General features: G+C 36.2%; 1 protein-coding gene across 1 annotated transcript; it reads right to left on the bottom strand.

Annotated features, from left to right (window-relative positions):
• Nucleotides 1-13,443: 13,443 nt before the first annotated feature.
• LOC131064809 (ribonucleoside-diphosphate reductase small chain) lies at nucleotides 13,444-16,401 on the bottom strand. The gene is made up of 9 exons (XM_057999082.2): nucleotides 16,054-16,401; nucleotides 15,772-15,932; nucleotides 15,181-15,229; nucleotides 14,893-15,019; nucleotides 14,566-14,631; nucleotides 14,364-14,480; nucleotides 14,084-14,246; nucleotides 13,910-13,980; nucleotides 13,444-13,795 (listed from the first exon to the last, which is right to left on the bottom strand). The coding sequence occupies exons 1-9, from the start codon at nucleotides 16,181-16,183 to the stop codon at nucleotides 13,681-13,683; spliced, it is 999 nt and encodes a 332-aa protein (XP_057855065.2). The 5' UTR covers nucleotides 16,184-16,401; the 3' UTR covers nucleotides 13,444-13,680.
• Nucleotides 16,402-23,009: the final 6,608 nt, after the last annotated feature.

The raw sequence follows: 23,009 nt of genomic DNA, 5'->3' as shown, positions 1-23,009 counted from the left end.
AAGAGTTTCTTTTTTATCATTCTCATTTTGCATCTTTTCACAAAGTTCTCTTCTCTTGTTTCTTGAAATAGTAAGATTTTCTTAAAGTGCTTGAATAATATCCTGAGTAGCCTTTAGATCATCTTCAAGTTTGATATTTTTCAATTTTTCTGTATCATAGTCTGAGAGAGCTCCTTCAAGTTTTCCATCTCTACCAGTGTCAAGATCTTCCTCAAGCTGTTAGGCTTCTGAAAATAGAGGACCAAGCTCTGATACTAATTGTTAGGATTCCCACAGATACTAAGGGGGGGGTGGAAGAAAACCTCGGTGGGATTTGTGACCCACAATATTCACTTACTGGCCAATAAGAGAATATTACTGCTACAAGAGGGGCCTGCACATGCAGGAAGGCCAACTGCCTAGAGCTCACTGCTCAAATACAAAATGGGAAGTCTCACTGACTTACAAAATGGATTATACAAATCCAGTGTCTTGTACTGCTTCAAAGTAGCATCTGTAATGCCAGATCCAGTACCGGTTTCTGCTCTGCTTCTTACATAAACCCTTAACCTATAATTCGCATAATAGGTCTGCTTTATTTCGCCTAATTACATTCATTTTTTTTACTCACAAATATTCTATAATGATCTCTCTTATATAAGAGTCATTTTACAACTTGCCAAGTCGGCTTACAATGATTTTACAAATAATAAACAAAATATATTACAACAAAAATCCTGTCGGCCTTTGTGCCGGTATGCTTCCTTTCACTACCGGTGTCGGTGATGTGAGTGTCGATGTAGAGTCTGATCTTGCTAGTGCCGGTGAACTATCTTGCTGGTGTCATAGGATTGTAAGGTTGCCATCAATGACAAAACCTTCAATCACCTACAATGTCCCATTGGAGTGTGCATATGCCAACAGACCACAATGTAGATTAAAAATGACAACCTTGGATCACATGCTCACTCATTTTGTAGAGACACATATTTGAGCCTTCATACAACCTTAGGACCAATTCAATGTTCAAATTTTGGGTATTTCAAATGTAGGGCAACGGGTATTAAACCTATAATTGGTCATCATAGAGTTTGATATATCACTTGCATCAACATATTAGACAAAGAAAGGAAAAAGTCACAACTATGCATTGATGAGATATCCATAAGAGTAAAAACATGTTAATTATGAGGTCTTATTCTAAAGTAATCATCATTTGATGCAAATGAGGACTCTTTCTTCTAATACATGTGGTTATTCAATGGTGTTTTTTAAGAACCTGTCAAAGGGTGATAAGAATATTTCAAGACAATAAAATATTGAAAGCCTTAGTAAGAAGAGATATATGTGTTGAATCCATTACACTAGATGACTGGTAGTTCTACATAGTCATTACCCTTCCTTGTCCTATCATCCCTCATGTTCATTTTCCCTTTCCACATTTGATCTTGACAAGGCTGAGGATCATCATGAGCATCATGCATCTTGTTTGCAGCTTTTAGTCTATCATAGCTTTTGGTCATTGCCCATTTGCTTATTTCAACCTTTCATCCATATTCCCTGGCTTATTGCAACTTTCTGCCACGGTCCCTTAGCCAATCCCGACCTTCAATCCATGTCCCTTATCCATTCTTGGTTTTGCTTATCCTATCCATATCTTATCACTATCCATACACTCTTTTTCATTCCTTGATCTTGATCTGACATAAGGAAGCAAAATTTAAACATGGTTTCAAACACCTCTTGACATGTCCCTCATGCCATGTTCTTGCTTTACATTGTCATATCCAGTCTCTTGTCCCATCACGCAATAGCCCTTGAAAATTGCATTTGCGTTGTCTCCATAATAAAAGGCCTTTGTCTTCCCTCTATCCACCATCATTTCAGCAAGCCTATTTATTCACCTGTCATATTCCTTGCCTTGCTAGACACTGGAGGCAAAAAAAAAATCCATAAAAATCAAATAATGTCCTGAAAAAAGTCTTAAAAAATTGAAAAATCTCCTGAACAAATCATAAAAATTGAAAAATGTCCTGAAATAATTCATAAAAAATCGAATAATGTCCTGAAAAAATCCATAAAAACCTGAAAAATGTCCTGAAATAAAATCCATAAAAATCATATAAAGTCCTGAAAAAAATGAACACAAAAAAAATTGTAAAACTCGAAAACAAACACAAAAACACGCATTTTGCAATAAAGTATTCCCTTTATGCATCGACAGATCACTGAGCATACTCGCAATCCAACATCGTGCTTTAATGAAATCACGCATTAACAGATGAACCTTTTCAATCAACTCAACCATTCAAACTGATCCAAATTGTCATATCAATCGCATATCCGCATCAAAACAATCATTTGTCCTTGTCACATTATCATGGGTCTTATACAGGGTGTGGTATACTCGAAACCAGACTGTGTCCTGTCTTAGACGGGGTATCACATTTCCTGAAACTAGACAGCATGATCGTCCTATCAACACTTTCAACTTTTGACAATGAAGATCAAGATGTTTGTTTGATTTGCTTGAATTTGTGAGTCTTATCTTTTTATTGATTTATCTTTGGCTTCGATCATGTTCCTATGTTGCTCGATGATGTCACTGAGTGATTTAGAGTGACCGGGATGGTTCATGATCCCTTTTCTTTTTTTTGATTGTGATTGTCATTTGTTTGTGATGTGTCTGTCTTTTGCAAAAAGGGTTGCATTTCAGCTCTGGCCTTCAATGCCATGATGCTACGCATCCATTTTGCTACATTAAAATAAAGGTTCTCACCTACAAAGTGCATTACTGAAAGCAAGTTTTCCTCCATCTCTAACTGTCCTCTGTCTAATTTCTGCTTACTAACATTTCTTCAGTCCATCTTGGCAGTCTGTTTGATCCTATCATTTTATATCATTCTTATTGATCAATTGGCCTCTTTTCTGCACATTTTCGGCCAATTCCTCGAGGGGGCATGCATATGTCATTATTATTGTCTGGGGCATTTTCATTATTGTTCTTTGAAACAACGCTTACAATCGCATTGTCTCAAAGAGGGGCAAAATGTAGACACCTAAAAATGGTCAACGCTTGCGGAAGTCATACTTTAACATTTGCGCATTGCCTCATTTTAGGTTTTTGCGTCGCATTAACATTTCTCCTATGTCACGCACTTGATCTTTATCATTTGTGAGCATCGAGTCATTCTTCTGCATTCTTCATCTGTTTTGCTTTTGAATTAGGTCTTGTCGATAGCAATCTTTAATCATGATTTTGGTCGATCTTTGTCCTTGTCAATCTTGTCATATTGCGATTGATTCATCATCGATCCTTGTCCTTTTTCAATCATGTCAATTTGGTCAATTTGTCATTGATTTTTGTCAACCAATTTCAATTAAATCATTTATCACATTGGTCATTTATCAATTCAAAATCATGATCGAATCGATATCAACTATCCTTTGTCAAGACCTAATTGTCATTCTCATTGCTAATTCATCTCTTTAGGGCTTCGTGATTTCATCATTTAACCTTGCTTATCATTTTCTCCTTTAGGATTAATAAATTACTTATTTATCCTAAGTCTTCTCATTACAATTAAATGTTCATTTAATTGGCTAATTATTCCTCCTTGTAAATTAATTAATAAATGACAAATTATTAATTAATTTACCTAATTTCTAATTTTCATCAATTTCCTAATTTCTAATTTCTTAATTCCTCTTTTTCTAATTTTTCTAATTTCTTAATTCTTAAATTCAATTTCCACCTATTTCTCTCCTAAATTTATGGCAATGACATAGAAATTTGTCATAGAATTTGTCATAAATTGTCATAAATTCTTGACATAGAAATTTGTCATAGAATTTGTCATAAAATGTCATAAATTCTTGACATAGAAATTTGTCATGAATTGTCATAAGCCTTGCATAGCAATTTGTCATAGATATGTCATAACTTTGCTATTCTTGATTTGAATTTCCATTCAAATCACTATCATGCTAATCTTGTCATCTCTCCAATTCTTCTATAAATTGGATGATTTTCTTCAATCAAACCCTTCTAATCCCGAATCCGAATTTTCTATCAAACTACCGAACTTACGCTTCTAGTACTCTTGAGCTTTTCATCAATCTTGCTTTCAATTGTATGTGCACTTGTAGGTGAGATCCACAAACCCATTGAAGAGGAAAGAACAACAATGGAGCCGCATGGAAGGAGTATTCAATCTTACATCTGGTTTGCATAATTTTCATTTTGAATGCTTTGTTTTTATGCCTCTATTGAATCTGCTTAGAATTAGGTTCATTTCAATGAGTGTTCTTTTGATTGAGCTAGCATGTCTTGTGTTTTGATTGATTTACCTATCTTGTGATGATTCCTAATTTCTACGCTACATTAATTGGTGAACCCGACGTGAATACTAACCTTCTAACCATCTTACTGTGTTTTGGAGTGCTTCTAAGTTGATTTGTAGGTCAAAAACTCAAAAACAGAGCCGTGCAGTGCATTCTGGACACTTCTGCGCTTGTGTGAAGCATTCTGCGCCTGTGTTGAGACATCTTGCGCCTGTGTTGAAACATTTTGCGCCTGTGTTAGACATCCTGCGCTTGTGTCCTAACTTCTGCGCCTGTGTAAAGTCCAGATCAGAGGTGAAAAATGCAGTTTTTACTTGAAAAATTTTATATGTTTTAGTAAATTGCAATTTTGAGGGTCTTCGGTGCATTTGTGGACAAATATGGAGACATCATTGATGTTTCCAAAATTTGGTTCTAGATTATTTGAATACCTTTCCAACGCATCAAACGGTTTGTAATTCGGAGCTAGGATGAGAAAGTTATGCCTTCTCAAAGTGGACTGAAATTTTGATAGTTTTCATAAATCAGATCATCTGTGCTTTGGATTTTGGTACTAATTATTTGTGCAGGATCTTAGCATACGCATGACAAAGACTACAAATCAAACTACTAACATGTGTTATGCAGATTCGATGGTCAAAGACAACAAATCAAACTTCTGACATGTGTTTTGCAGGTTGCCTTGGAGAAACAACCAAATTGTGTGTTTGAGTTTTTTTTATTAGGCACTTAGTGATTTATAAATAGGTGGAAATGAACCTTTGTTTGCTTTGTTTGTTAAGTATGACATTGGAGTAGGAGAGTATGCTCTCATCCTTCATAGGGTGATCAGAAATCCAGATCTTCGATACCATGCTTGTGTTGTTGATTGTTTGTCTCCATTAGAGGGCCTGCCTTCCCGACCACTTTGCTTTAGCAAGCGAGTGATAATCGTGAGAAGGGGATGACCCAAAGTGAGTACGGCTAGAATTCCTTGGCATTCTAACTCACTATAAAAAAATACCTGATGGGCGAAAGCTTTGAAGGAAGTGTTACGTGGGAATTGCAGTTACTTGGGAAGTGATGACCCTTGGACTCTTTCTCATATCAACATCTAAGTAGGGCCTCTTGGTCTAAATCGTGCTTGCGCGACTACATTTGTTTGGTATCTTGATGGGCTTAATGTCTCAATCATGCTTGCATGACATCAAGGAGTAATGCTTAACAGAAATCCTTACTACATACCTTGTTTTTAGAGGCCAAAAACCTTTCTAGTTGCTTGAGAAGGACAAATTCGGATACTTGGAAGAGATACTAAGTTCGCCATGGGGAGATTCCATGGGGACTGATGCTTGGCTGCCCTGAGAAGTGAGTGCCATGGAGGGGAGCCCGTGGGGTCAAGCATCTATGTATTCTCCTTGAATCTCATAATGAGTCTACCTCTCAAGTACCTAATGTCTTTGCCTACCCTAGGGAATGTGGAAATGAGCATGATTGTCTTGAGTCTAAGTTATAACATCTTGTATTCTTTGATTGTCAAAAGTTGAATGTTATCCCATTTCAAAAGCAAAACACATTGATCAAAACAAGATTAAACACAAAAGACATTCATCCAACAAAAGTTCAACAAGGTTCAAAACACATCTTCCAATATGATGATCAAATATTGTTCCAAATCTTGTCTTAACATTCATGTCACTTACATTTAGGTTCATCCTAGGTTGCATTTTTCAAAGTCATTGTCAAGTATCAAGGTTAGGTTTCACCTAAGTCATACTTCTTTTGCATATCAATAGAAGTCATCCATTTGCATATGTCCTCTTGCATAAGAGTAATATCATTTCATAATTAAACCTTAGGTTTCATCTTAGGTTGACATTGTCATACATTTGCATTTGCATATCCCAAGTCTCTTCATTAAGCCTAAGTCATTGTCATATCATATTAAGATCATTTGCATATTAATTATCCTTTCGCATATAGTATCAAACCTAGGTCTTGTCATACTTGAGCAATCCAAATCTTTGATAAACCCTAAGTCATTGTTAAGAAGTCTAGACCTTATCAAGTCTTTTGTCCTTTTTGTCATCAATATCATTTCGTCAAACCTAGCTTAGTATCCAAGCATATAGGGGAGACATTGTCATCTTGTCCTTTGTCAATTAAGTCCTTTTGTCCTTTGAGGTCTAGACATCATTTCAATTTCCTAAGGGTCTCTTTTATATTTGCATTCAAAAGTTTGTCAAAATCTTCAAAAACAACAAAAACATAGATTGCATTTTCATTTATTTAGTTTGCATTTAGTTGCATATCATATATTGTCTTTGAAAAAAAATTCCAAAAAAAAAAATATTGCATTTGCATAAGTGACATGTCTATTGAAACAAGGTTCCAAGCACCAATGATGCAACAAAGTTTGACATATCAACCGACAATGCAATCACAATTCTATCCAACCCAACAACAAGGCAATATCAATCAAACTTATCATGATGAAACAAGTCTCCAAATACAAAAACTAGAGGAGAAACTAGCTCAAGAACAAGAGATTTTCGAACAAAGAGTGAAAAACAGTGAGAAGATTAGATCACAAATGTCCAAAATGTTTCGAAAATTTCCAGGTCAAAATCCAAATATTGAGCCAATTGATGTAAGATCTCTTCTTGAACGATCAGACATACCAGCTCTCCTCTCGCAAATAGAGATGATGAAACAATTACAAAAAAGGAGACAACATCAATTTCAACATTATGTGCCTCCACAACAAGAACAAGGTGTTTACTATCAATCAGATTGTCAACCATCACAACCAATTGTTCAACATATGCAACCAACACAATCAATGGTCCAATTTCAACAATATGTCCAACCCACTATACAATGTCAACAAATGGTTCAACCAATGGTGGAATATCAACAAGTTCAATCAACATATCAATGTCAACAACCGCCATCAAACATTCAAAAACAAAGGTTGCAACATGCACCAAGCCGAATTTTGAACATGTCAAATCAATCTGATCAACATCTAGTTCGAAATCAAAACATGACATCAAATCAAAAAGAAGTTCAAATTCCAAGTCCAATCAGGTCAAAACCTAAAAAGAAAGGTGGCTTTATTGCAATGTTCTTAAAGAACCGACCAAGTGAATTCTTTGAGGAAGATAAAAATAATACAATTATGTCTAGCAATGCCTCATCCCCTCGCGAGAAAATTGACTCTCCAGTGGCATCTATCCCTACACCTCTAGAAGTTTCACAAGAACCTTCTATATTGTCCTCATCAAACAATACACCCAAGGATGCAATTATTCAAGAGCTATCCATAATTGATTGCCACGATAATCCAATTCATGATGCACATCCTTGTCATGTTTCAAAAATACAAGATCCAATGCCACCATCCACTTTATTGCCATTACCTATTTTAGAGGACCCCATTCCAAGTCCCTCTTCCTCATATTTAAGCATTGATTCCTTGCTAAAATCCATCACAAATGTTCAAAGTGCATTTCCTTCATGCCAAAACATTGATTCCTTGTCAGAATCCTCCATGCATATCCAAAGTCCAACCTCATGTCAAGAGGATAATTTAGAGCATGAAGATATGTGTCCTAAAGAAAATCAAGATCAAGATCCTGAAACCTTATCATCCCATCCAATTGTTGACCAGGACCCCATCTTCCTAGAAACTCATGATGATTCTCCTATTCTTGTCCATCCTATCCAAAGTCCTATTGACATTCCACTCCCCGAGCAAGATCAAGATATCTTAGTCTATCCAATCCCAAAGGATCCCCTTCCATTTCATGAACACAGTGTCCTTTCAAATCCCATTGATATTCCACTTCCTCGGAAAGATCAAGATATCCCTTCCATTCTTTCTGATGATCCCATTGAAAGTCAAGAGCAAAGCACCTTTAAAGAAGATTCCAATGATCTTCCTCCTTGTCAAGATCAAATCATTCCTTCAGATCCTCCACAAGATCCACTTGTCCCTCCATCTCCACGTCCTAATCCCGCATATCCACTCCAAGATCGCATTCCTTTTGATGATCCCATTATTTCTCCCATTCCATCTCTTGAAGAGCCTATCATTGAACCATCTCCACTACATGATCCTAATCCCCCTTATGATCCTAATCCCCCTCATGATTCTAACGTGTTAGTGCAAGATGTTCATGAACCCTCAACATGCATAATGGGTTCTTCCACTTTGGTGCAATCCGATCCACTTCAAGATCTCATTATTTCTCTCATATCATATCCACCTCATAATGGACTCGCCTCTTCTTCTGAAAGAAAAGAGTATCCTACAAGCCAAGATATTAATAAAGGCAAAGGAGTAGACCTTCATGAGAAAGAATCCCTCCATATTAAAGAGTATACTAATGGTCATGGCTACAAAGCTCACACTCAAGGTGTTGGTATCCCTTCAAAGTCAAAATCCAAATGTCCACCTTCCCCATCATCGCTTCCATCCATTCTAGGTCCCTATATCCCTCCATCTCCTATGCAACATCAGCAAAGGCACACATCTTGGAGAACCTTCCATCCATCCCACAGGCCTCCATATCATTCCCATCCACACCAACATTCATTCCCTCTTCCAAGCAATTTGGATGCCAAGTATAAGCATCATAAGTCTAGCAATCCACATGTATTCAAGGATCAACATGTCCAATATAATCGACATGTCAAAACAAAGAACAAATTGATCTATAAAGAAAAAGAAAAATCCAAAAGGCCACAAAGGCCCACTGAGCAAAATAAAGCAAAGTCAAAATATATATGGGTTCCTAAATCCCTTGTGCAAGCAATGCACTCCAAGGAACCACAAAAGCATGAAAAATCAAAAACCATGTGGATTCCTAAGAAGCTCCTTGAAGCACAAAAAGAAACATCCAACTTGGCATCCAAAATTGTTGTTCCTCCATCTAAACTTTCCAAGTCTATTCCTCCATCACATTCTTCATCCGTTTTGGGCCCTTATGTCCCAAAATCCATAGCCTTTCCTCCATCCAAATCTCAATATCCAAAATCCATTTTTCCTCCATCAATCCATCACCCATCAAGGTGTGTGCCAATGTCGATCTTGCCAACATTTCCATCCAACGAAACCCAATTCTTCCAATACCCTATCTATTATCCAATGCATATTTTCCATCCTTCCATTCCTTTGATCCAATCCTTTACATAAATCCTCGTCTTAGTTTCATCTCTTTTTCCATGTCCTTATCCTACCAACATCTTTCAGCATACTTTTAAAGGTCATGGTCTATTTTTTTTTCAAGGCTACTATCCAAACAAAAAGACGCTTGAGTCCTTCTTCTATTCCCTATCATGTGTCCGTCTTCTTCTGAAAAAGTCAAAATCCAAAAAAAAATACAAAAAAAAAAATTGAAAAAAAAGAAAAAAGAAAAAGAAAAAAAAAATAATAAAGAAAAATAATTCGTCCACTGGTGAAAACCTGGCAAACAGGCGCCTTGGGCAAGTACCATGATGAAAACCTGGCAAACAGGCGTCATGCGTAATTTATGAACTTCTTGCACAATCACACTTGGGGGCAGGTTTCCTCCTTCATATCCTATTGCCCTTCATTATCCTATCATACCATGTCATTACCCTTCCTTGTCCTATCATCCCTCATGTTCATTTTCCCTTTCCACATTTGATCTTGACAAGGCTGAGGATCATCATGAGCATCATGCATCTTGTTTGCAGCTTTTAGTCTATCATAGCTTTTGGTCATTGCCCATTTGCTTATTTCAACCTTTCATCCATATTCCCTGGCTTATTGCAACTTTCTGCCACGGTCCCTTAGCCAATCCCGACCTTCAATCCATGTCCCTTATCCATTCTTGGTTTTGCTTATCCTATCCATATCTTATCACTATCCATACACTCTTTTTCATTCCTTGATCTTGATCTGACATAAGGAAGCAAAATTTAAACATGGTTTCAAACACCTCTTGACATGTCCCTCATGCCATGTTCTTGCTTTACATTGTCATATCCAGTCTCTTGTCCCATCACGCAATAGCCCTTGAAAATTGCATTTGCGTTGTCTCCATAATAAAAGGCCTTTGTCTTCCCTCTATCCACCATCATTTTAGCAAGCCTATTTATTCACCTGTCATATTCCTTGCCTTGCTAGACACTGGGGGCAAAAAAAAAATCCATAAAAATCAAATAATGTACTGAAAAAAGTCTTAAAAAATTGAAAAATGTCCTGAACAAATCATAAAAATTGAAAAATGTCCTGAAATAATTCATAAAAAATCGAATAATGTCCTGAAAAAATCCATAAAAAACTGAAAAATGTCCTGAAATAAAATCCATAAAAATCATATAAAGTCCTGAAAAAAATGAACACAAAAAAAATTGTAAAACTCGAAAACAAACACAAAAACACGCATTTTGCAATAAAGTATTCCCTTTATGCATCGACAGATCATTGAGCATACTCGCAATCCAACATCGTGCTTTAATGAAATCACGCATTAACAGATGAACCTTTTCAATCAACTCAACCATTCAAACTGATCCAAATTGTCATATCAATCGCATATCCGCATCAAAACAATCATTTGTCCTTGTCACATTATCATGGGTCTTATACAGGGTGTGGTATACTCGAAACCAGACTGTGTCCTGTCTTAGACGGAGTATCACATTTCCTGAAACTAGACAGCATGATCGTCCTATCAGCACTTTCAACTTTTGACAATGAAGATCAAGATGTTTGTCTGATTTGCTTGAATTTGTGAGTCTTATCTTTTTATTGATTTATCTTTGGCTTCGATCATGTTCCTATGTTGCTCGATGATGTCACTGAGTGATTTAGAGTGACCGGGATGGTTCATGATCCCTTTTCTTTTTTTTGATTGTGATTGTCATTTGTTTGTGATGTGTCTGTCTTTTGCAAAAAGGGTTGCATTTCAGCTCTGGCCTTCAATGCCATGATGCTACGCATCCATTTTGCTACATTAAAATAAAGGTTCTCACCTACAAAGTGCATTACTGAAAGCAAGTTTTCCTCCATCTCTAACTGTCCTCTGTCTAATTTCTGCTTACTAACATTTCTTCAGTCCATCTTGGCAGTCTGTTTGATCCTATCATTTTATATCATTCTTATCGATCAATTGGCCTCTTTTCTGCACATTTCCGGCCAATTCCTCGAGGGGGCATGCATATGTCATTATTATTGTCTGGGGCATTTTCATTATTGTTCTTTGAAACAATGCTTACAATTGCATTGTCTCAAAGAGGGGCAAAATGTAGACACCTAAAAATGGTCAACGCTTGCGGAAGTCATACTTTAACATTTGTGCATTGCCTCATTTTAGGTTTTTGCGTCGCATTAACATTTCTCCTATGTCACGCACTTGATCTTTATCATTTGCGAGCATCGAGTCATTCTTCTGCATTCTTCATCTGTTTCGCTTTTGAATTAGATCTTGTCGATAGCAATCTTTAATCATGATTTTGGTCGATCTTTGTCCTTGTCAATCTTGTCATATTGCGATCGATTCGTCATCGATCCTTGTCCTTTTTCAATCATGTCAATTTGGTCAATTTGTCATTGATTTTTGTCAACCAATTTCAATTAAATCATTTATCACATTGGTCATTTATCAATTCAAAATCATGATCGAATCGATATCAACTATCCTTTGTCAAGACCTAATTGTCATTCTCATTGCTAATTCATCTCTTTAGGGCTTCGTGATTTCATCATTTAACCTTGCTTATCATTTTCTCCTTTAGGATTAATAAATTACTTATTTATCCTAAGTCTTCTCATTACAATTAAATGTTCATTTAATTGGCTAATTATTCCTCCTTGTAAATTAATTAATAAATGACAAATTATTAATTAATTTACCTAATTTCTAATTTTCATCAATTTCCTAATTTCTAATTTCTTAATTCCTCTTTTTCTAATTTTTCTAATTTCTTAATTCTTAAATTCAATTTCCACCTATTTCTCTCCTAAATTTATGGCAATGACATAGAAATTTGTCATAGAATTTGTCATAAATTGTCATAAATTCTTGACATAGAAATTTGTCATAGAATTTGTCATAAAATGTCATAAATTCTTGACATAGAAATTTGTCATGAATTGTCATAAGCCTTGCATAGCAATTTGTCATAGATATGTCATAACTTTGCTATTCTTGATTTGAATTTCCATTCAAATCACTATCATGCTAATCTTGTCATCTCTCCAATTCTTCTATAAATTGGATGATTTTCTTCAATCAAACCCTTCTAATCCCGAATCCGAATTTTCTATCAAACTACCGAACTTACGCTTCTAGTACTCTTGAGCTTTTCATCAATCTTGCTTTCAATTGTATGTGCACTTGTAGGTGAGATCCACAAACCCATTGAAGAGGAAAGAACAACAATGGAGCCGCATGGAAGGAGTATTCAATCTTACATCTGGTTTGCATAATTTTCATTTTGAATGCTTTGTTTTTATGCCTCTATTGAATCTGCTTAGAATTAGGTTCATTTCAATGAGTGTTCTTTTGATTGAGCTAGCATGTCTTGTGTTTTGATTGATTTACCTATCTTGTGATGATTCCTAATTTCTACGCTACAAGTATATAATTAACAAACATCATGCATGCCTTGCAAAGTAGAGACTATAGAGACTATAATAGTTGTATTGTACGATACTTATGCGCAATCATATAGTATATAATTAACAAACATCACGCATGCCTTGCAAAATAGAGACTATTTATGATGTTTTATGTATCCAGATTATGGAGATCTTTATGCAATTACACATTACTACAGACAACAATTAGTTGCTAAATTTAATGGAAAAATAACCTTACAGAAAGGCCACACCATAAAATTTATTACCATTATCAAAATAATCTTCACCTCTAAATGTATGCCTTCAATCTCTGGAATCTTGAATTCAATTTGTAAACACACTTGTCACAAATTTTTACCATTAAATAAAAAACCTAATGCATATACCATAGTTCTGAAATAAAGAACATCACCACATCAATTTCTCATGATCTGAACATAAATAATCATAAAAATATATGTCATATATACTTCAATATTGCACTACCCTCAAAACAATGCACCAAAGAAGTGTGCAAGGTAACAGAAAGAAATAAAGCTCAATAAATTCAAATAATTACTGCTCTGAGTAAAGAGTGATTGCCACTTGCTAGAGACTCGGTCTTTGATTGAAAAACATTGAACATGCACAACATGAAGAACTAACTTTTACCTCCTTATCCCAAAACTACCAAAATCAATTGATGTCCTCAGGAGTCAACCGAAGACAGCAATACAAGATAAATTAACTTCATCTTTCAAAAATATTTTTAATAATGTAGTTCAAAAATCTTCATCCATTTTGAAGACATGATTGCCTTCTCTGTTTCCTATGCTTGACATTATGGAAGCCTTCTGATATTCGCCCACTCTCCTTTCAAAAAAATTTGTTTTCCCTCTGCATGACCAAAGTTGTCTTATGTAAAACACGAGTCTTGCTGATGATGCAATGCTTGCATTAACCAAATCTCATTGACCTTATTAAAAAAACACAACAGATATATATACTCACTGCAATGAAATAAGATCCATCCAATCAAAAGGATTTTCAACATTATATGCCTTGAGGTACCCAAGAACAACCTGTTAACATAAAAACTCAGAAAATGAGAGAGAAAGGAGAAAAAAAAATCATTTTTCTAAGATAACAATTTTGAAAAGAACACACAGAAGTTAGAATATTTACCAAGAGCCGATCTGCAACAAATTTTATATATTGGCTCATAAGTGAAGCATTCATGCCAACCAAGTCACAAGAAAGGGCTTCACACACAAACTCTCTTTCAATGTTCACAGCATCACAAACTATTTCTTTGACCTTTTCTTCACTAAGTTTCTTCCTCAACAAACTATATTCAAGAAAAAAATGGAAGAATTTCCTTAGAAGTACTGCACTTGAAATGCTAAAATACATGCAAACCCCATTAGCTAAATAAACACATAATTTCACATTAAAAATGTGTCACCTGTAAATTAGGCAAGCAAAGTCACAATGAAGACCCTCATCTCTTGAAATAAGTTCATTAGAGAAAGTTAATCCGGGCATTAGGCCCCGCTTCTTCAACCAAAATATAGCACAAAAGCTGCAATTGAAAAGAATTAGCTGGGCCAAAACTCCCCTTTTACTGTTAAACATTATTAAACATGAAATACTATAAATCAACTAACCTTCCAGAAAAGAAAATGCCTTCAACGCAAGCAAACGCAACAATTCTCTCTGCAAATGAACCAGAACTGCAAAGTAACTCAGCTACATATAATCAGCACTAATATTTCAGTTTTCAGCACCCTAAGCCTTCTAAGAAGCACAAAGTTTTGCATTCTAGAGTCAAAAAAAAAACCATAGGTGTTGCAGCAAATGCAAATATGGCATTAACTAACCAACTTAGAAGAACAAATGTTTACAGTAAAAAAGAAAAATATGGATGCACAGACAACAGGCAAAGAAAATTCATATACTGATAAACTTTTCCAGTGGTATATATTTATATAAACCTCTCAATCCAGCGAAGTGCCCATTCTGCTTTTCTTGCAACGCAGGGAATGGTGTGAATAGCATTGAACAATCTTGCTTTCTCCCTTGAATCTCTTACATAAGTTTCCAAGAGTAAACTGTACATTTCTGATTAAAGCACGGGTGAAAAGAATCTCTTAATAACAAGCAAATTTAAGAAAAGTTTCTAACAGTAAGCTGTAAATTTTGATCAAAGCACATGTAAAAGGCAAGAGAAATTAACAAGTAAATGTAAGAAGCAAACATGGCATCTCCTGAACCGTGCTTACCGGAATGAATGTTCTCTATGGCAATTTGAAATCCGTAGAATGCCCGAGCCTGCAAAAAGAGAGTCAAAGTCAATTAAAGGCAACAGAACATATTAAAGAATATTACCCTGCATATCTCCAAAAAGAGTTTTGTTCCAGTACAGAAAGAATGATTCCTAGTAAAGGTGAGAGACAAAGGGTAAAGGCGATTTTCTAAGTTCCAGCCCAGCCGGAACCCCAATTTGGAGTACAACACCTCTTGAGAAACAAGGGGATAAATACACCTGGACCAGAAGGATTGACAAGGCTCTGTTTCATCCTATAATGCTGTCTCGTATGCCAAATTTAGCTTCCAGCCTGTCTGCAATCTTAAAATGCACACTTTTACCCGTGAAGTTTAACATTTTGCCACTCCACCTCATACCCCGGAGCAAAATGGTAATCATCATTACACAATTGGGACCCAGCAATCTCATGAATAAACTCTTGGTTCAATGTAAGAAGAAAATACTAAAGAGGTTGACAGAATTGATTCTTGAATCGAGAAATTCTGGTGCTCAAATCATCAGGATACCGCATAACCCTAATATTCGAGGAAGGGAATGAAAATACCTCTGGAATTTGAATCTCTTTAAAGAACCGTAAAGCCAAATTCTCCAAAACAATGCCATCCGCAGCAGCGAAAAAAGCCAATACGTGGCTTATAAAGTGTTTCTCATTGTGGGTAAGATTTTCCCACTGACATATATCCTGTGAAAGGTCAACCTCTTCCACTGCCAAAAAAAATTCAATATATTCTAAAACCCTGTCCAGTCTAATTCTCCATACTTGAAATTCGAAAGTGAAAAAAAGAAATTCCACTGGAACACTACATAAGGCCAAATAGGAAAATACCAGTCCAGAAGCTGGCAACAGCTTTCTTGTACATTTCCCACACTTGGGTATAGTTAATGGGAAACATGCAAAACCTCTGAGGGTTTTCCATCAGAATAGCTTCCTCATCCTCCCTGCCCACAGTGCCCATTCCTCTTCTTCCAATTCCTCAGAGAGAGCAGGATGTTGGAAGATTGAATGAAGCTCAGGGAAGACTCTGACAGTAAGAGAATCACCGGAGAAATGTTCTGATCCTTATCGTTTTTATTTCAAATTGGGGTTCCTGTAAATTTTTAGCGTTACCGTAACCGGTGACTTCTCTATTTCATCGTGAATATGACATTTAAAGCTGCTATAAATTATGAGATTAAATTAGTCATATCCAGAATACACCTATTTATTTATTTTAATGTAAATAAGGTTGTCAAATTTTAGGTGTAAGGTATGAATACATGTTAATATGTTAGGTCATTATTTTTTTTTATTATTAAATTTAATATTTTGACGTGTAAATGGTTATCAAATATTAAGTAAAAGATAAGAGTTTTGTTAGCACGTTTATGTTATTACACTCCACTTCTTGTTGTCATTGTAGAATACCTTCAACATTAATTATATAATTTCAATTTTTTGTTGGGAATGACAATAAAGTAAACTAGCAATTGCATCTTGGTGTGTAATAGGTATGCCGAAGAGGTGTGGAAGGTCAATTAGGGGAAAATTTGGTCAAGTTTTTGTATAAATTTGTGTAGTACATGAGATCAATCGGTAGGCCATTTAGAAATGATGTTGTTTGTGCAACAAAGGTCTCAATGGAGAAGCGATAGCCTCAAATCCACTTTGCAACCGCTTACAAAGATCCGATCATAACTTTAACAAAACCTTTGAATTAGAAAGATAATCAAATTCCATTACCAATAGACTCATGTTATGTTTGCAATCCGATGAGAGGGAGATAGAGGTAGAGATAGGGATAGAAAGATGGAGAGATAGAGGGGGGAAGAGATAGAGGGGTAAAGAAATATACATGTAGAGAAGAAGATAGAAATATAAATAGAGATGGAGATGGAGATGAGATGGAGATGAAGATAGAGAATAGGAGAGAAAGATGGAGAAAAGGGGGAAGATTTGGAGAGCTAAAGATGGAGGAGATAGGATTAGATAGACGTGGAAGCTCAAAAAATAAATAGAAAGAGAGAGAGGGAGACATAGAAAGATAAAGATAGAGATAGAAAGTGATATATAGAGAAAGGGAGAGATATAGTGGTAGAGAGAGATGGAGAGATAAACAAATTATTGAGATAGATGGATAGATGAAAGAAGAAATATGGAGACATCGATATAGAGAGAAAAATATAGAGGTCTAATAAGAGAGATAGGGAGAGATATGGATAGATAGAGAAAGACACATATAGAGATAGAGGGGGAGAGACAAAGATAGAGTGAGAGAGAAAGAGGAGAAAAATAGATAGAGAGATAGAGAGATGTGTTACAAGCTAAGGTTGTTGTTGCACCAAAAGATCGACCTTTCAATGCCCAATACAACCACTAGACTTATAGAATCCACAGGAGGCTATTAAACCATGTCGCGAATCCATGCGAGGGACGTTGACAATCTGCCAACAATCCCCCTCCCAGCGTCACTCATTGCGGCCTACGTGATTCGAACCTGTGACCAAGCTCTGATACCACTTGTTATAAGCTAGGGTTGTCGTTGCACCAAAAGATTGACCTTTCAATGCCGGATACAACCACTAGACTTATAGAACCCACAAGGGACTGTTAAACCATGTCATGAATCCCTGCGAGGGGCTTTGGCCCATTGCCAACAAGATGTAGAGGGACAGATAACGATATAAAGAGACAAAGAGAGAGGGACAGAGGGAGAGAGATACAGAGAGACAAATAGATAGAACTAGAGATAGACAAATAGATATGGATAGAGAGAGTGAGAGAAATATAGGGAGATAGAGGAAAAGATAAACATGTATTGGAAGTTAAGGAGAGAGAGATACGGATATACAAGAAGAGAAAGGGAGAGAGAGAGGTAGTGATAAAGAGATAGATAGGGGATAGAGAGAGAGAGAGAGAGCGATGGATAGAAAGAGATAAAGAGAGGATAGAGAAAGGAAAATATAGATAGACAAAGAGGGATAGGGATGTTAGGATTCCCACAGCTACTGAGAGGGGGGGTGAATCAATATCTAATCGGTGAATTGAATTTCTTAACTTAAAACATGTAGAACATATTATAATAGTGTACCGGTATGCAAGAAATAATGCAATAAACAGAATTAAAAGCATCCACATGAAAAACACACCATAACACAATGTTTTAATGAGGAAACCCGGTGTGGGAAAAACCTCAGTGGGATTTGTGACCCACAATATTCACTTACTGGCCAATAAGAGAATATTACTTACAAGAGGGGCCTGCACATGCAGGAAGGCCAACTGCCTAGAGATCACTTCTCAATGGGAAGTCTCACTGACTTACAATGATGGATTATATAAATCCAGTATCTTGTACTGCTTCATAATAGCATCTATAATGCCAGATCCAGTACCAGTTTCTGCTTTGCTTCTTACATAAACCCTTAACATATAATTCGCATAATAGATCTGCCTTATTTCACCTAAATATATTCCTCTCACTTTCTTACAAATGTTCTATAATGATCTCTTATATATATGAGTCATTTTACAATGATGCCAAGTCGACTTACAAAGATTTTACAATAATAAACAAAATATAATATAACAAAAATCTTGTCGGCCTTTGTGTCGGTATGCTTCCTTTCTCTGTCGGTGCCGGTGGTCTGAGTGTCGATGTAGAGTCTGATCTTGCTAGTGTCGGTGTAATGCCTTGTCGGTGCCATAGGATTGTAAGGTTGTCGTCAATGACAAAACCTTCAATCACCTACAATGTCTCATTGGAGTGTGCATATGCCAACAATCTCCCCCTTTGGCATTGATGGCAACACTCATGAGAAAATTCAAAAGTGTATCCAAAACTTGTAATCCAAAAATGTTTCCAAAAATATGTTACCAAAAATATAAGAGCTCCCCCTGAGTAGATAGGTCTTCTGCCGGTTATTTTCTCATACTACTACTCCCCCTTTGGCATCAATGACAAAGGTTGTCAAGATGTCAGTAGAGTTGTAGTCTCAACCTTGTAACTAGGTGGTTACAATTTGAAAAAGATCTCCCAAAATCAAGTTTATACTTTCCATAAACTTCTTGATGTCCTTTATTGTTGTCCCTGTTCTTTGAACTGTACCGGTGAGGTGCTGCATATGCTCTATCGGTGTTCTCTATCCCTGTACTAGTGCCTCAGATATTTCCTTCCGTAATGATGCTAGATAGTCCAATCTTGGACTCAGTCTTAGTCTCAAATTCTTTGCCTTATTTACTATTCTCTCCTTTTCTCTTTCTAACTTAAGTAATTCTTCCTCAAAACTTGTTATCCTTTGTTCAAAAACTGATAATGTATCAGGTGAGTTAACAAAATTGTTTGCAAGTTTATTGATTTCATCCTGTACCTTGCTCATTTTCTTATCTATGTCTACTATCAAAAAGTTTGTCTTGCAAGTATCTTTGTACAGAGTTTTAAATTCCTTCAATAAGTTACATAGTTCCAGTAGAAGTGTGTCAAATTCCCTAGTACGCTTCTTTATCTGATCTTCAAAGAATTTTTGCTTTTCAATTTCTAACTTATCCTTCAATGCCTCTTCCTTTATTTGCTCAACAGTCACTGTGTTCTCAGTGATGTATTTACACAAAGTGTCAAGTTGGCTTAAAGAATCCTTATTGTCTATGTTACAGTTAGGAGCTATCATCTTCAAAATTGGGATTGTGTCATCTATAGCTTTATAAGCCTATGAACTACAATCTATTATCATTTTGATGGAGTCCAAAAGTACTTTAGTTACATTTGTTGATTTGTAACCTATTGAGGAGGAACCAACATTCTGAATTCCGTCGGTGGAGGAAGTAACCAAGCTTGTAGTGACCTCTGGTAGGTCAGTCTGTGTTTCCATTTCCTTAAGAAATGGTTTTTGATCTTCTCCTGTTGTCGGTGGCACTGTTTCCATGTGAATCTGTTCCTATTTCGGAGCCTGTTGCTCTGCTTGTCTCTCTATTTGTTGCTCTGTTTCAGTCTCAGTCTGAGTCTCTACCTGTTGCTCTGTGTTATCAACTTCAACTTTTCTTTCAGTATTGTCAATGTTGTTAGTTGTCGGTGGCTCACTAGCCATATCTGTCTTGCCGGTTGTATCTTTGTCTATCATAATGTTGACCTTTTGTGTATCAACATCAACTGTGTATAGTACCTTAGGATTAGGATTTGTATCCTCTATGTCCATACTCATCTGTCGGTTTATCTTCAGTAGTTGTTACTGGTGATGTAATTGGAGGCGGTGGGAGTAAGTTGTCTTTTACTTTGATGCTCAGAGATCCACCAACCTTTCCATTTCCTTTGTCCTTCTCCTTCTGGTATACCTTTATTGGTTTGGGGTTCCTGTACTCTTCCTGTTTTTCTTTCTCAACAAGGAATATGTCCCATGCATTTTTTGTTTCCTCTGTTACTTCATTCACTCTTCCAACCATTAATGCAATATGTCGATGTGCAGTAGAGAATACAGACCAATTGGCTTCTGCAATTAAGTCATCTATCTCCTTAGGTGAGTTTATTGGGTAAACAGTAACTTTTCAATTTTGATTTTCTTATCAAGCTCTACAACAGCTTGTCTTCTTGCTTCCAGTCTTTTGAACAATTCATCTGGTAGTTCATCTACAACTTCCATCAAAAACTTCTTATAGATATCCAAGTATACAATAACACTGTTTTCAACTTTCTCTTTGTCTTCTGCTGACAGTGTATCATAGAATTTTCCTATGTTCTTGAGTTTCCCTTCCTCTGTGATTTCATTTAGCAATTTATCAAGAGGGGCCATGTTTTGTTTAGTCTTCTTCTTCTTTGGTGTCAACTTTTTCTTTGGTGTTGTCTTTCTAACCGGAGACCTCACTGCCTATTGTTTTTGTCTAGTCCTTCTAGGTGAGGGTGTGGATGCCGGTAAAGGATCCCTTTTCCTTACAACTCTTTTGAAAGTTGCAGGCATGTCATTCTCCGAAGAAGTAGCTACTGATGATAGGTGAGTCTCAGGCTGTAGAGTTCCTAACTCATCCTCAGTGATATCGATTTGTTTCAATACATCTTCTTTAATAGCCTTAGCCTGTCTAGAACCTCTTCTCACAACTGCTTCAACCTTTTTCACTCTCTTCTTAGATTGAATTTGACTTTCTATGGTCTCAACACTACCAAATACTTCTTCCTTTGGTTCCTTGGGTGCTTCCAGAAGTGCTTTAGCATAAGTCTTAATGATATGATCATCGGTCTCATAACCCATCTCTGTTACCCAAATTGTTCTTGGGATGACTGCTTCCATCCAGATCTCATCCTTTTTTATCACAAAACATATTTCATTCTTGTATTTTTTGGGATTCTTTTCTTCATCCTAACCTTTAGTGCTTGAATATAGTCATGAATATTCTTTTCTTTCTTTTCACCCATGTTGTTGAATAGGTCTGTTAAATGTTTTCCTACCGGTATATCAAATCCAAGGTTCTTATTGCCTATACCGGGAACCTGTTTGGTTATGTGTAGCATCAAGCATACAAGTAGATTTCCAAATCTAAAAGTTCCTTTCTTATCCTTCTTGATTTTGCCTAAGTTATCAATCAACTCATCTTTTAACCATTCACATACATCAATTTTTACATTGTCTTTAACCATGCCATAAGCACTCTTAATGCATAAACTCGACACTGAGTTAAGTCTGTTTGCATGAGTTGCTTTATACCCTAAAATCATGCTAACAAATCTCACATTTATATCGGTCACATCATTAACCCTCAGAGACCTTCTGTCGAATGTTGCACTAGTCAAGTTCATTACTAGGTCATTGGAGACCTTCTTAGTCTTGTCTGGTCTGTTACCGGTGGAAGGTAACCTTGTTACTGCTTTCACAGCTTCCTTTGTAATTTTGTGAACTGAATCAAGCCAAAAGAATGAACCATGTACCCTGCTTAAAACTATCCTAATCACTTCCTTGGGAAATTCAGGAATGCAGAGGATTTCAGTGAATCCTAGGGTTTCAACAACTTTATGTTCAGGTTTTTTATTTCTGGAATTGTCACATATAACAATCTTATACATGTTTTTAATTTCTTCATCTCCTAATTCCTCTATGTTGCAATGAATGTATATTTTGGGATCTTCTGCAAAAACAACTCCTTTTGGAATTTGGGAAAAAGCACCTACATTGTCATCTTTCTTAGCTACCTCGGGAACTAGCTGAAATACGGGCCTAGGGTGTTTTATAACCTCGACTACTGTAGGTTTTGCTATGAATTCAGGTGCAAAGGAGGATGCCATGATGATAAATACCTTTTTCTGCCTTTGGATGGATTGATTGCTGAAGTGCTTTGCCTCTTTGCTCAAAATGCCTTAGCTCTGCAAATTTTGCGCTCTTCGAATGTTTGAAATCTCGGTGAAATGAAATGGAGCCAAAACCACAAATTTATAATGTTTATTTGCCATCTACCACATCTAATGCTTGTCGGTTAAGTAGCCACTTAACATATCTGTTGGTATAGAAGTAATTTCTAACTTCTCACCTTTAACCAAGGGAATTATAGCATATGTCTCATTTGATTGCCAAACCCTCAAGAAAATTTTCTTCAATTTGATGAAGAGCTTCCTATCGGTGGAGTATTACTCTATCCTGCCAGTGAAGCACTACTCTGTCTTGCCGGTGAAGTGTTGATAGGTTCTACCGGTGGAGGAGTATTCCCAACAATATTTAGGTCTGACTTTCTAATCCATTGTTTTGAGAATTCTTGCTTAACCTCTTCAACTTTTTCTTTTCCTTTCAAACTAGAACTTTTGTTGTATGTCGGTGATCCTTTACTTCTAC

The sequence above is a fragment of the Cryptomeria japonica genome, chromosome 1, assembly GCF_030272615.1.
Source record: "Cryptomeria japonica chromosome 1, Sugi_1.0, whole genome shotgun sequence".
NCBI lineage: Eukaryota > Viridiplantae > Streptophyta > Pinopsida > Cupressales > Cupressaceae > Cryptomeria > Cryptomeria japonica.
Note: the sequence above shows the minus strand (reverse complement) of the source record. Positions and strands in the feature narration are given on the sequence as shown.

Excerpts from the sequence above, each read along its gene's own strand:
- LOC131064809 (XM_057999082.2), bottom strand. The coding sequence starts at position 16,183 with ATGGGCACTGTGGGCAGGGAGGATGAGGAAGCTATTCTGATGGAAAAC. Across the intron at positions 15,933-16,053 it reads TGTTGCCAGCTTCTGGACTG|TGGAAGAGGTTGACCTTTCA; the intron begins GTATTTTCCTAT and ends TTTTTTTGGCAG. Across the intron at positions 14,632-14,892 it reads GCACTTCGCTGGATTGAGAG|TTCTGGTTCATTTGCAGAGA; the intron begins GTTTATATAAAT and ends GTTACTTTGCAG.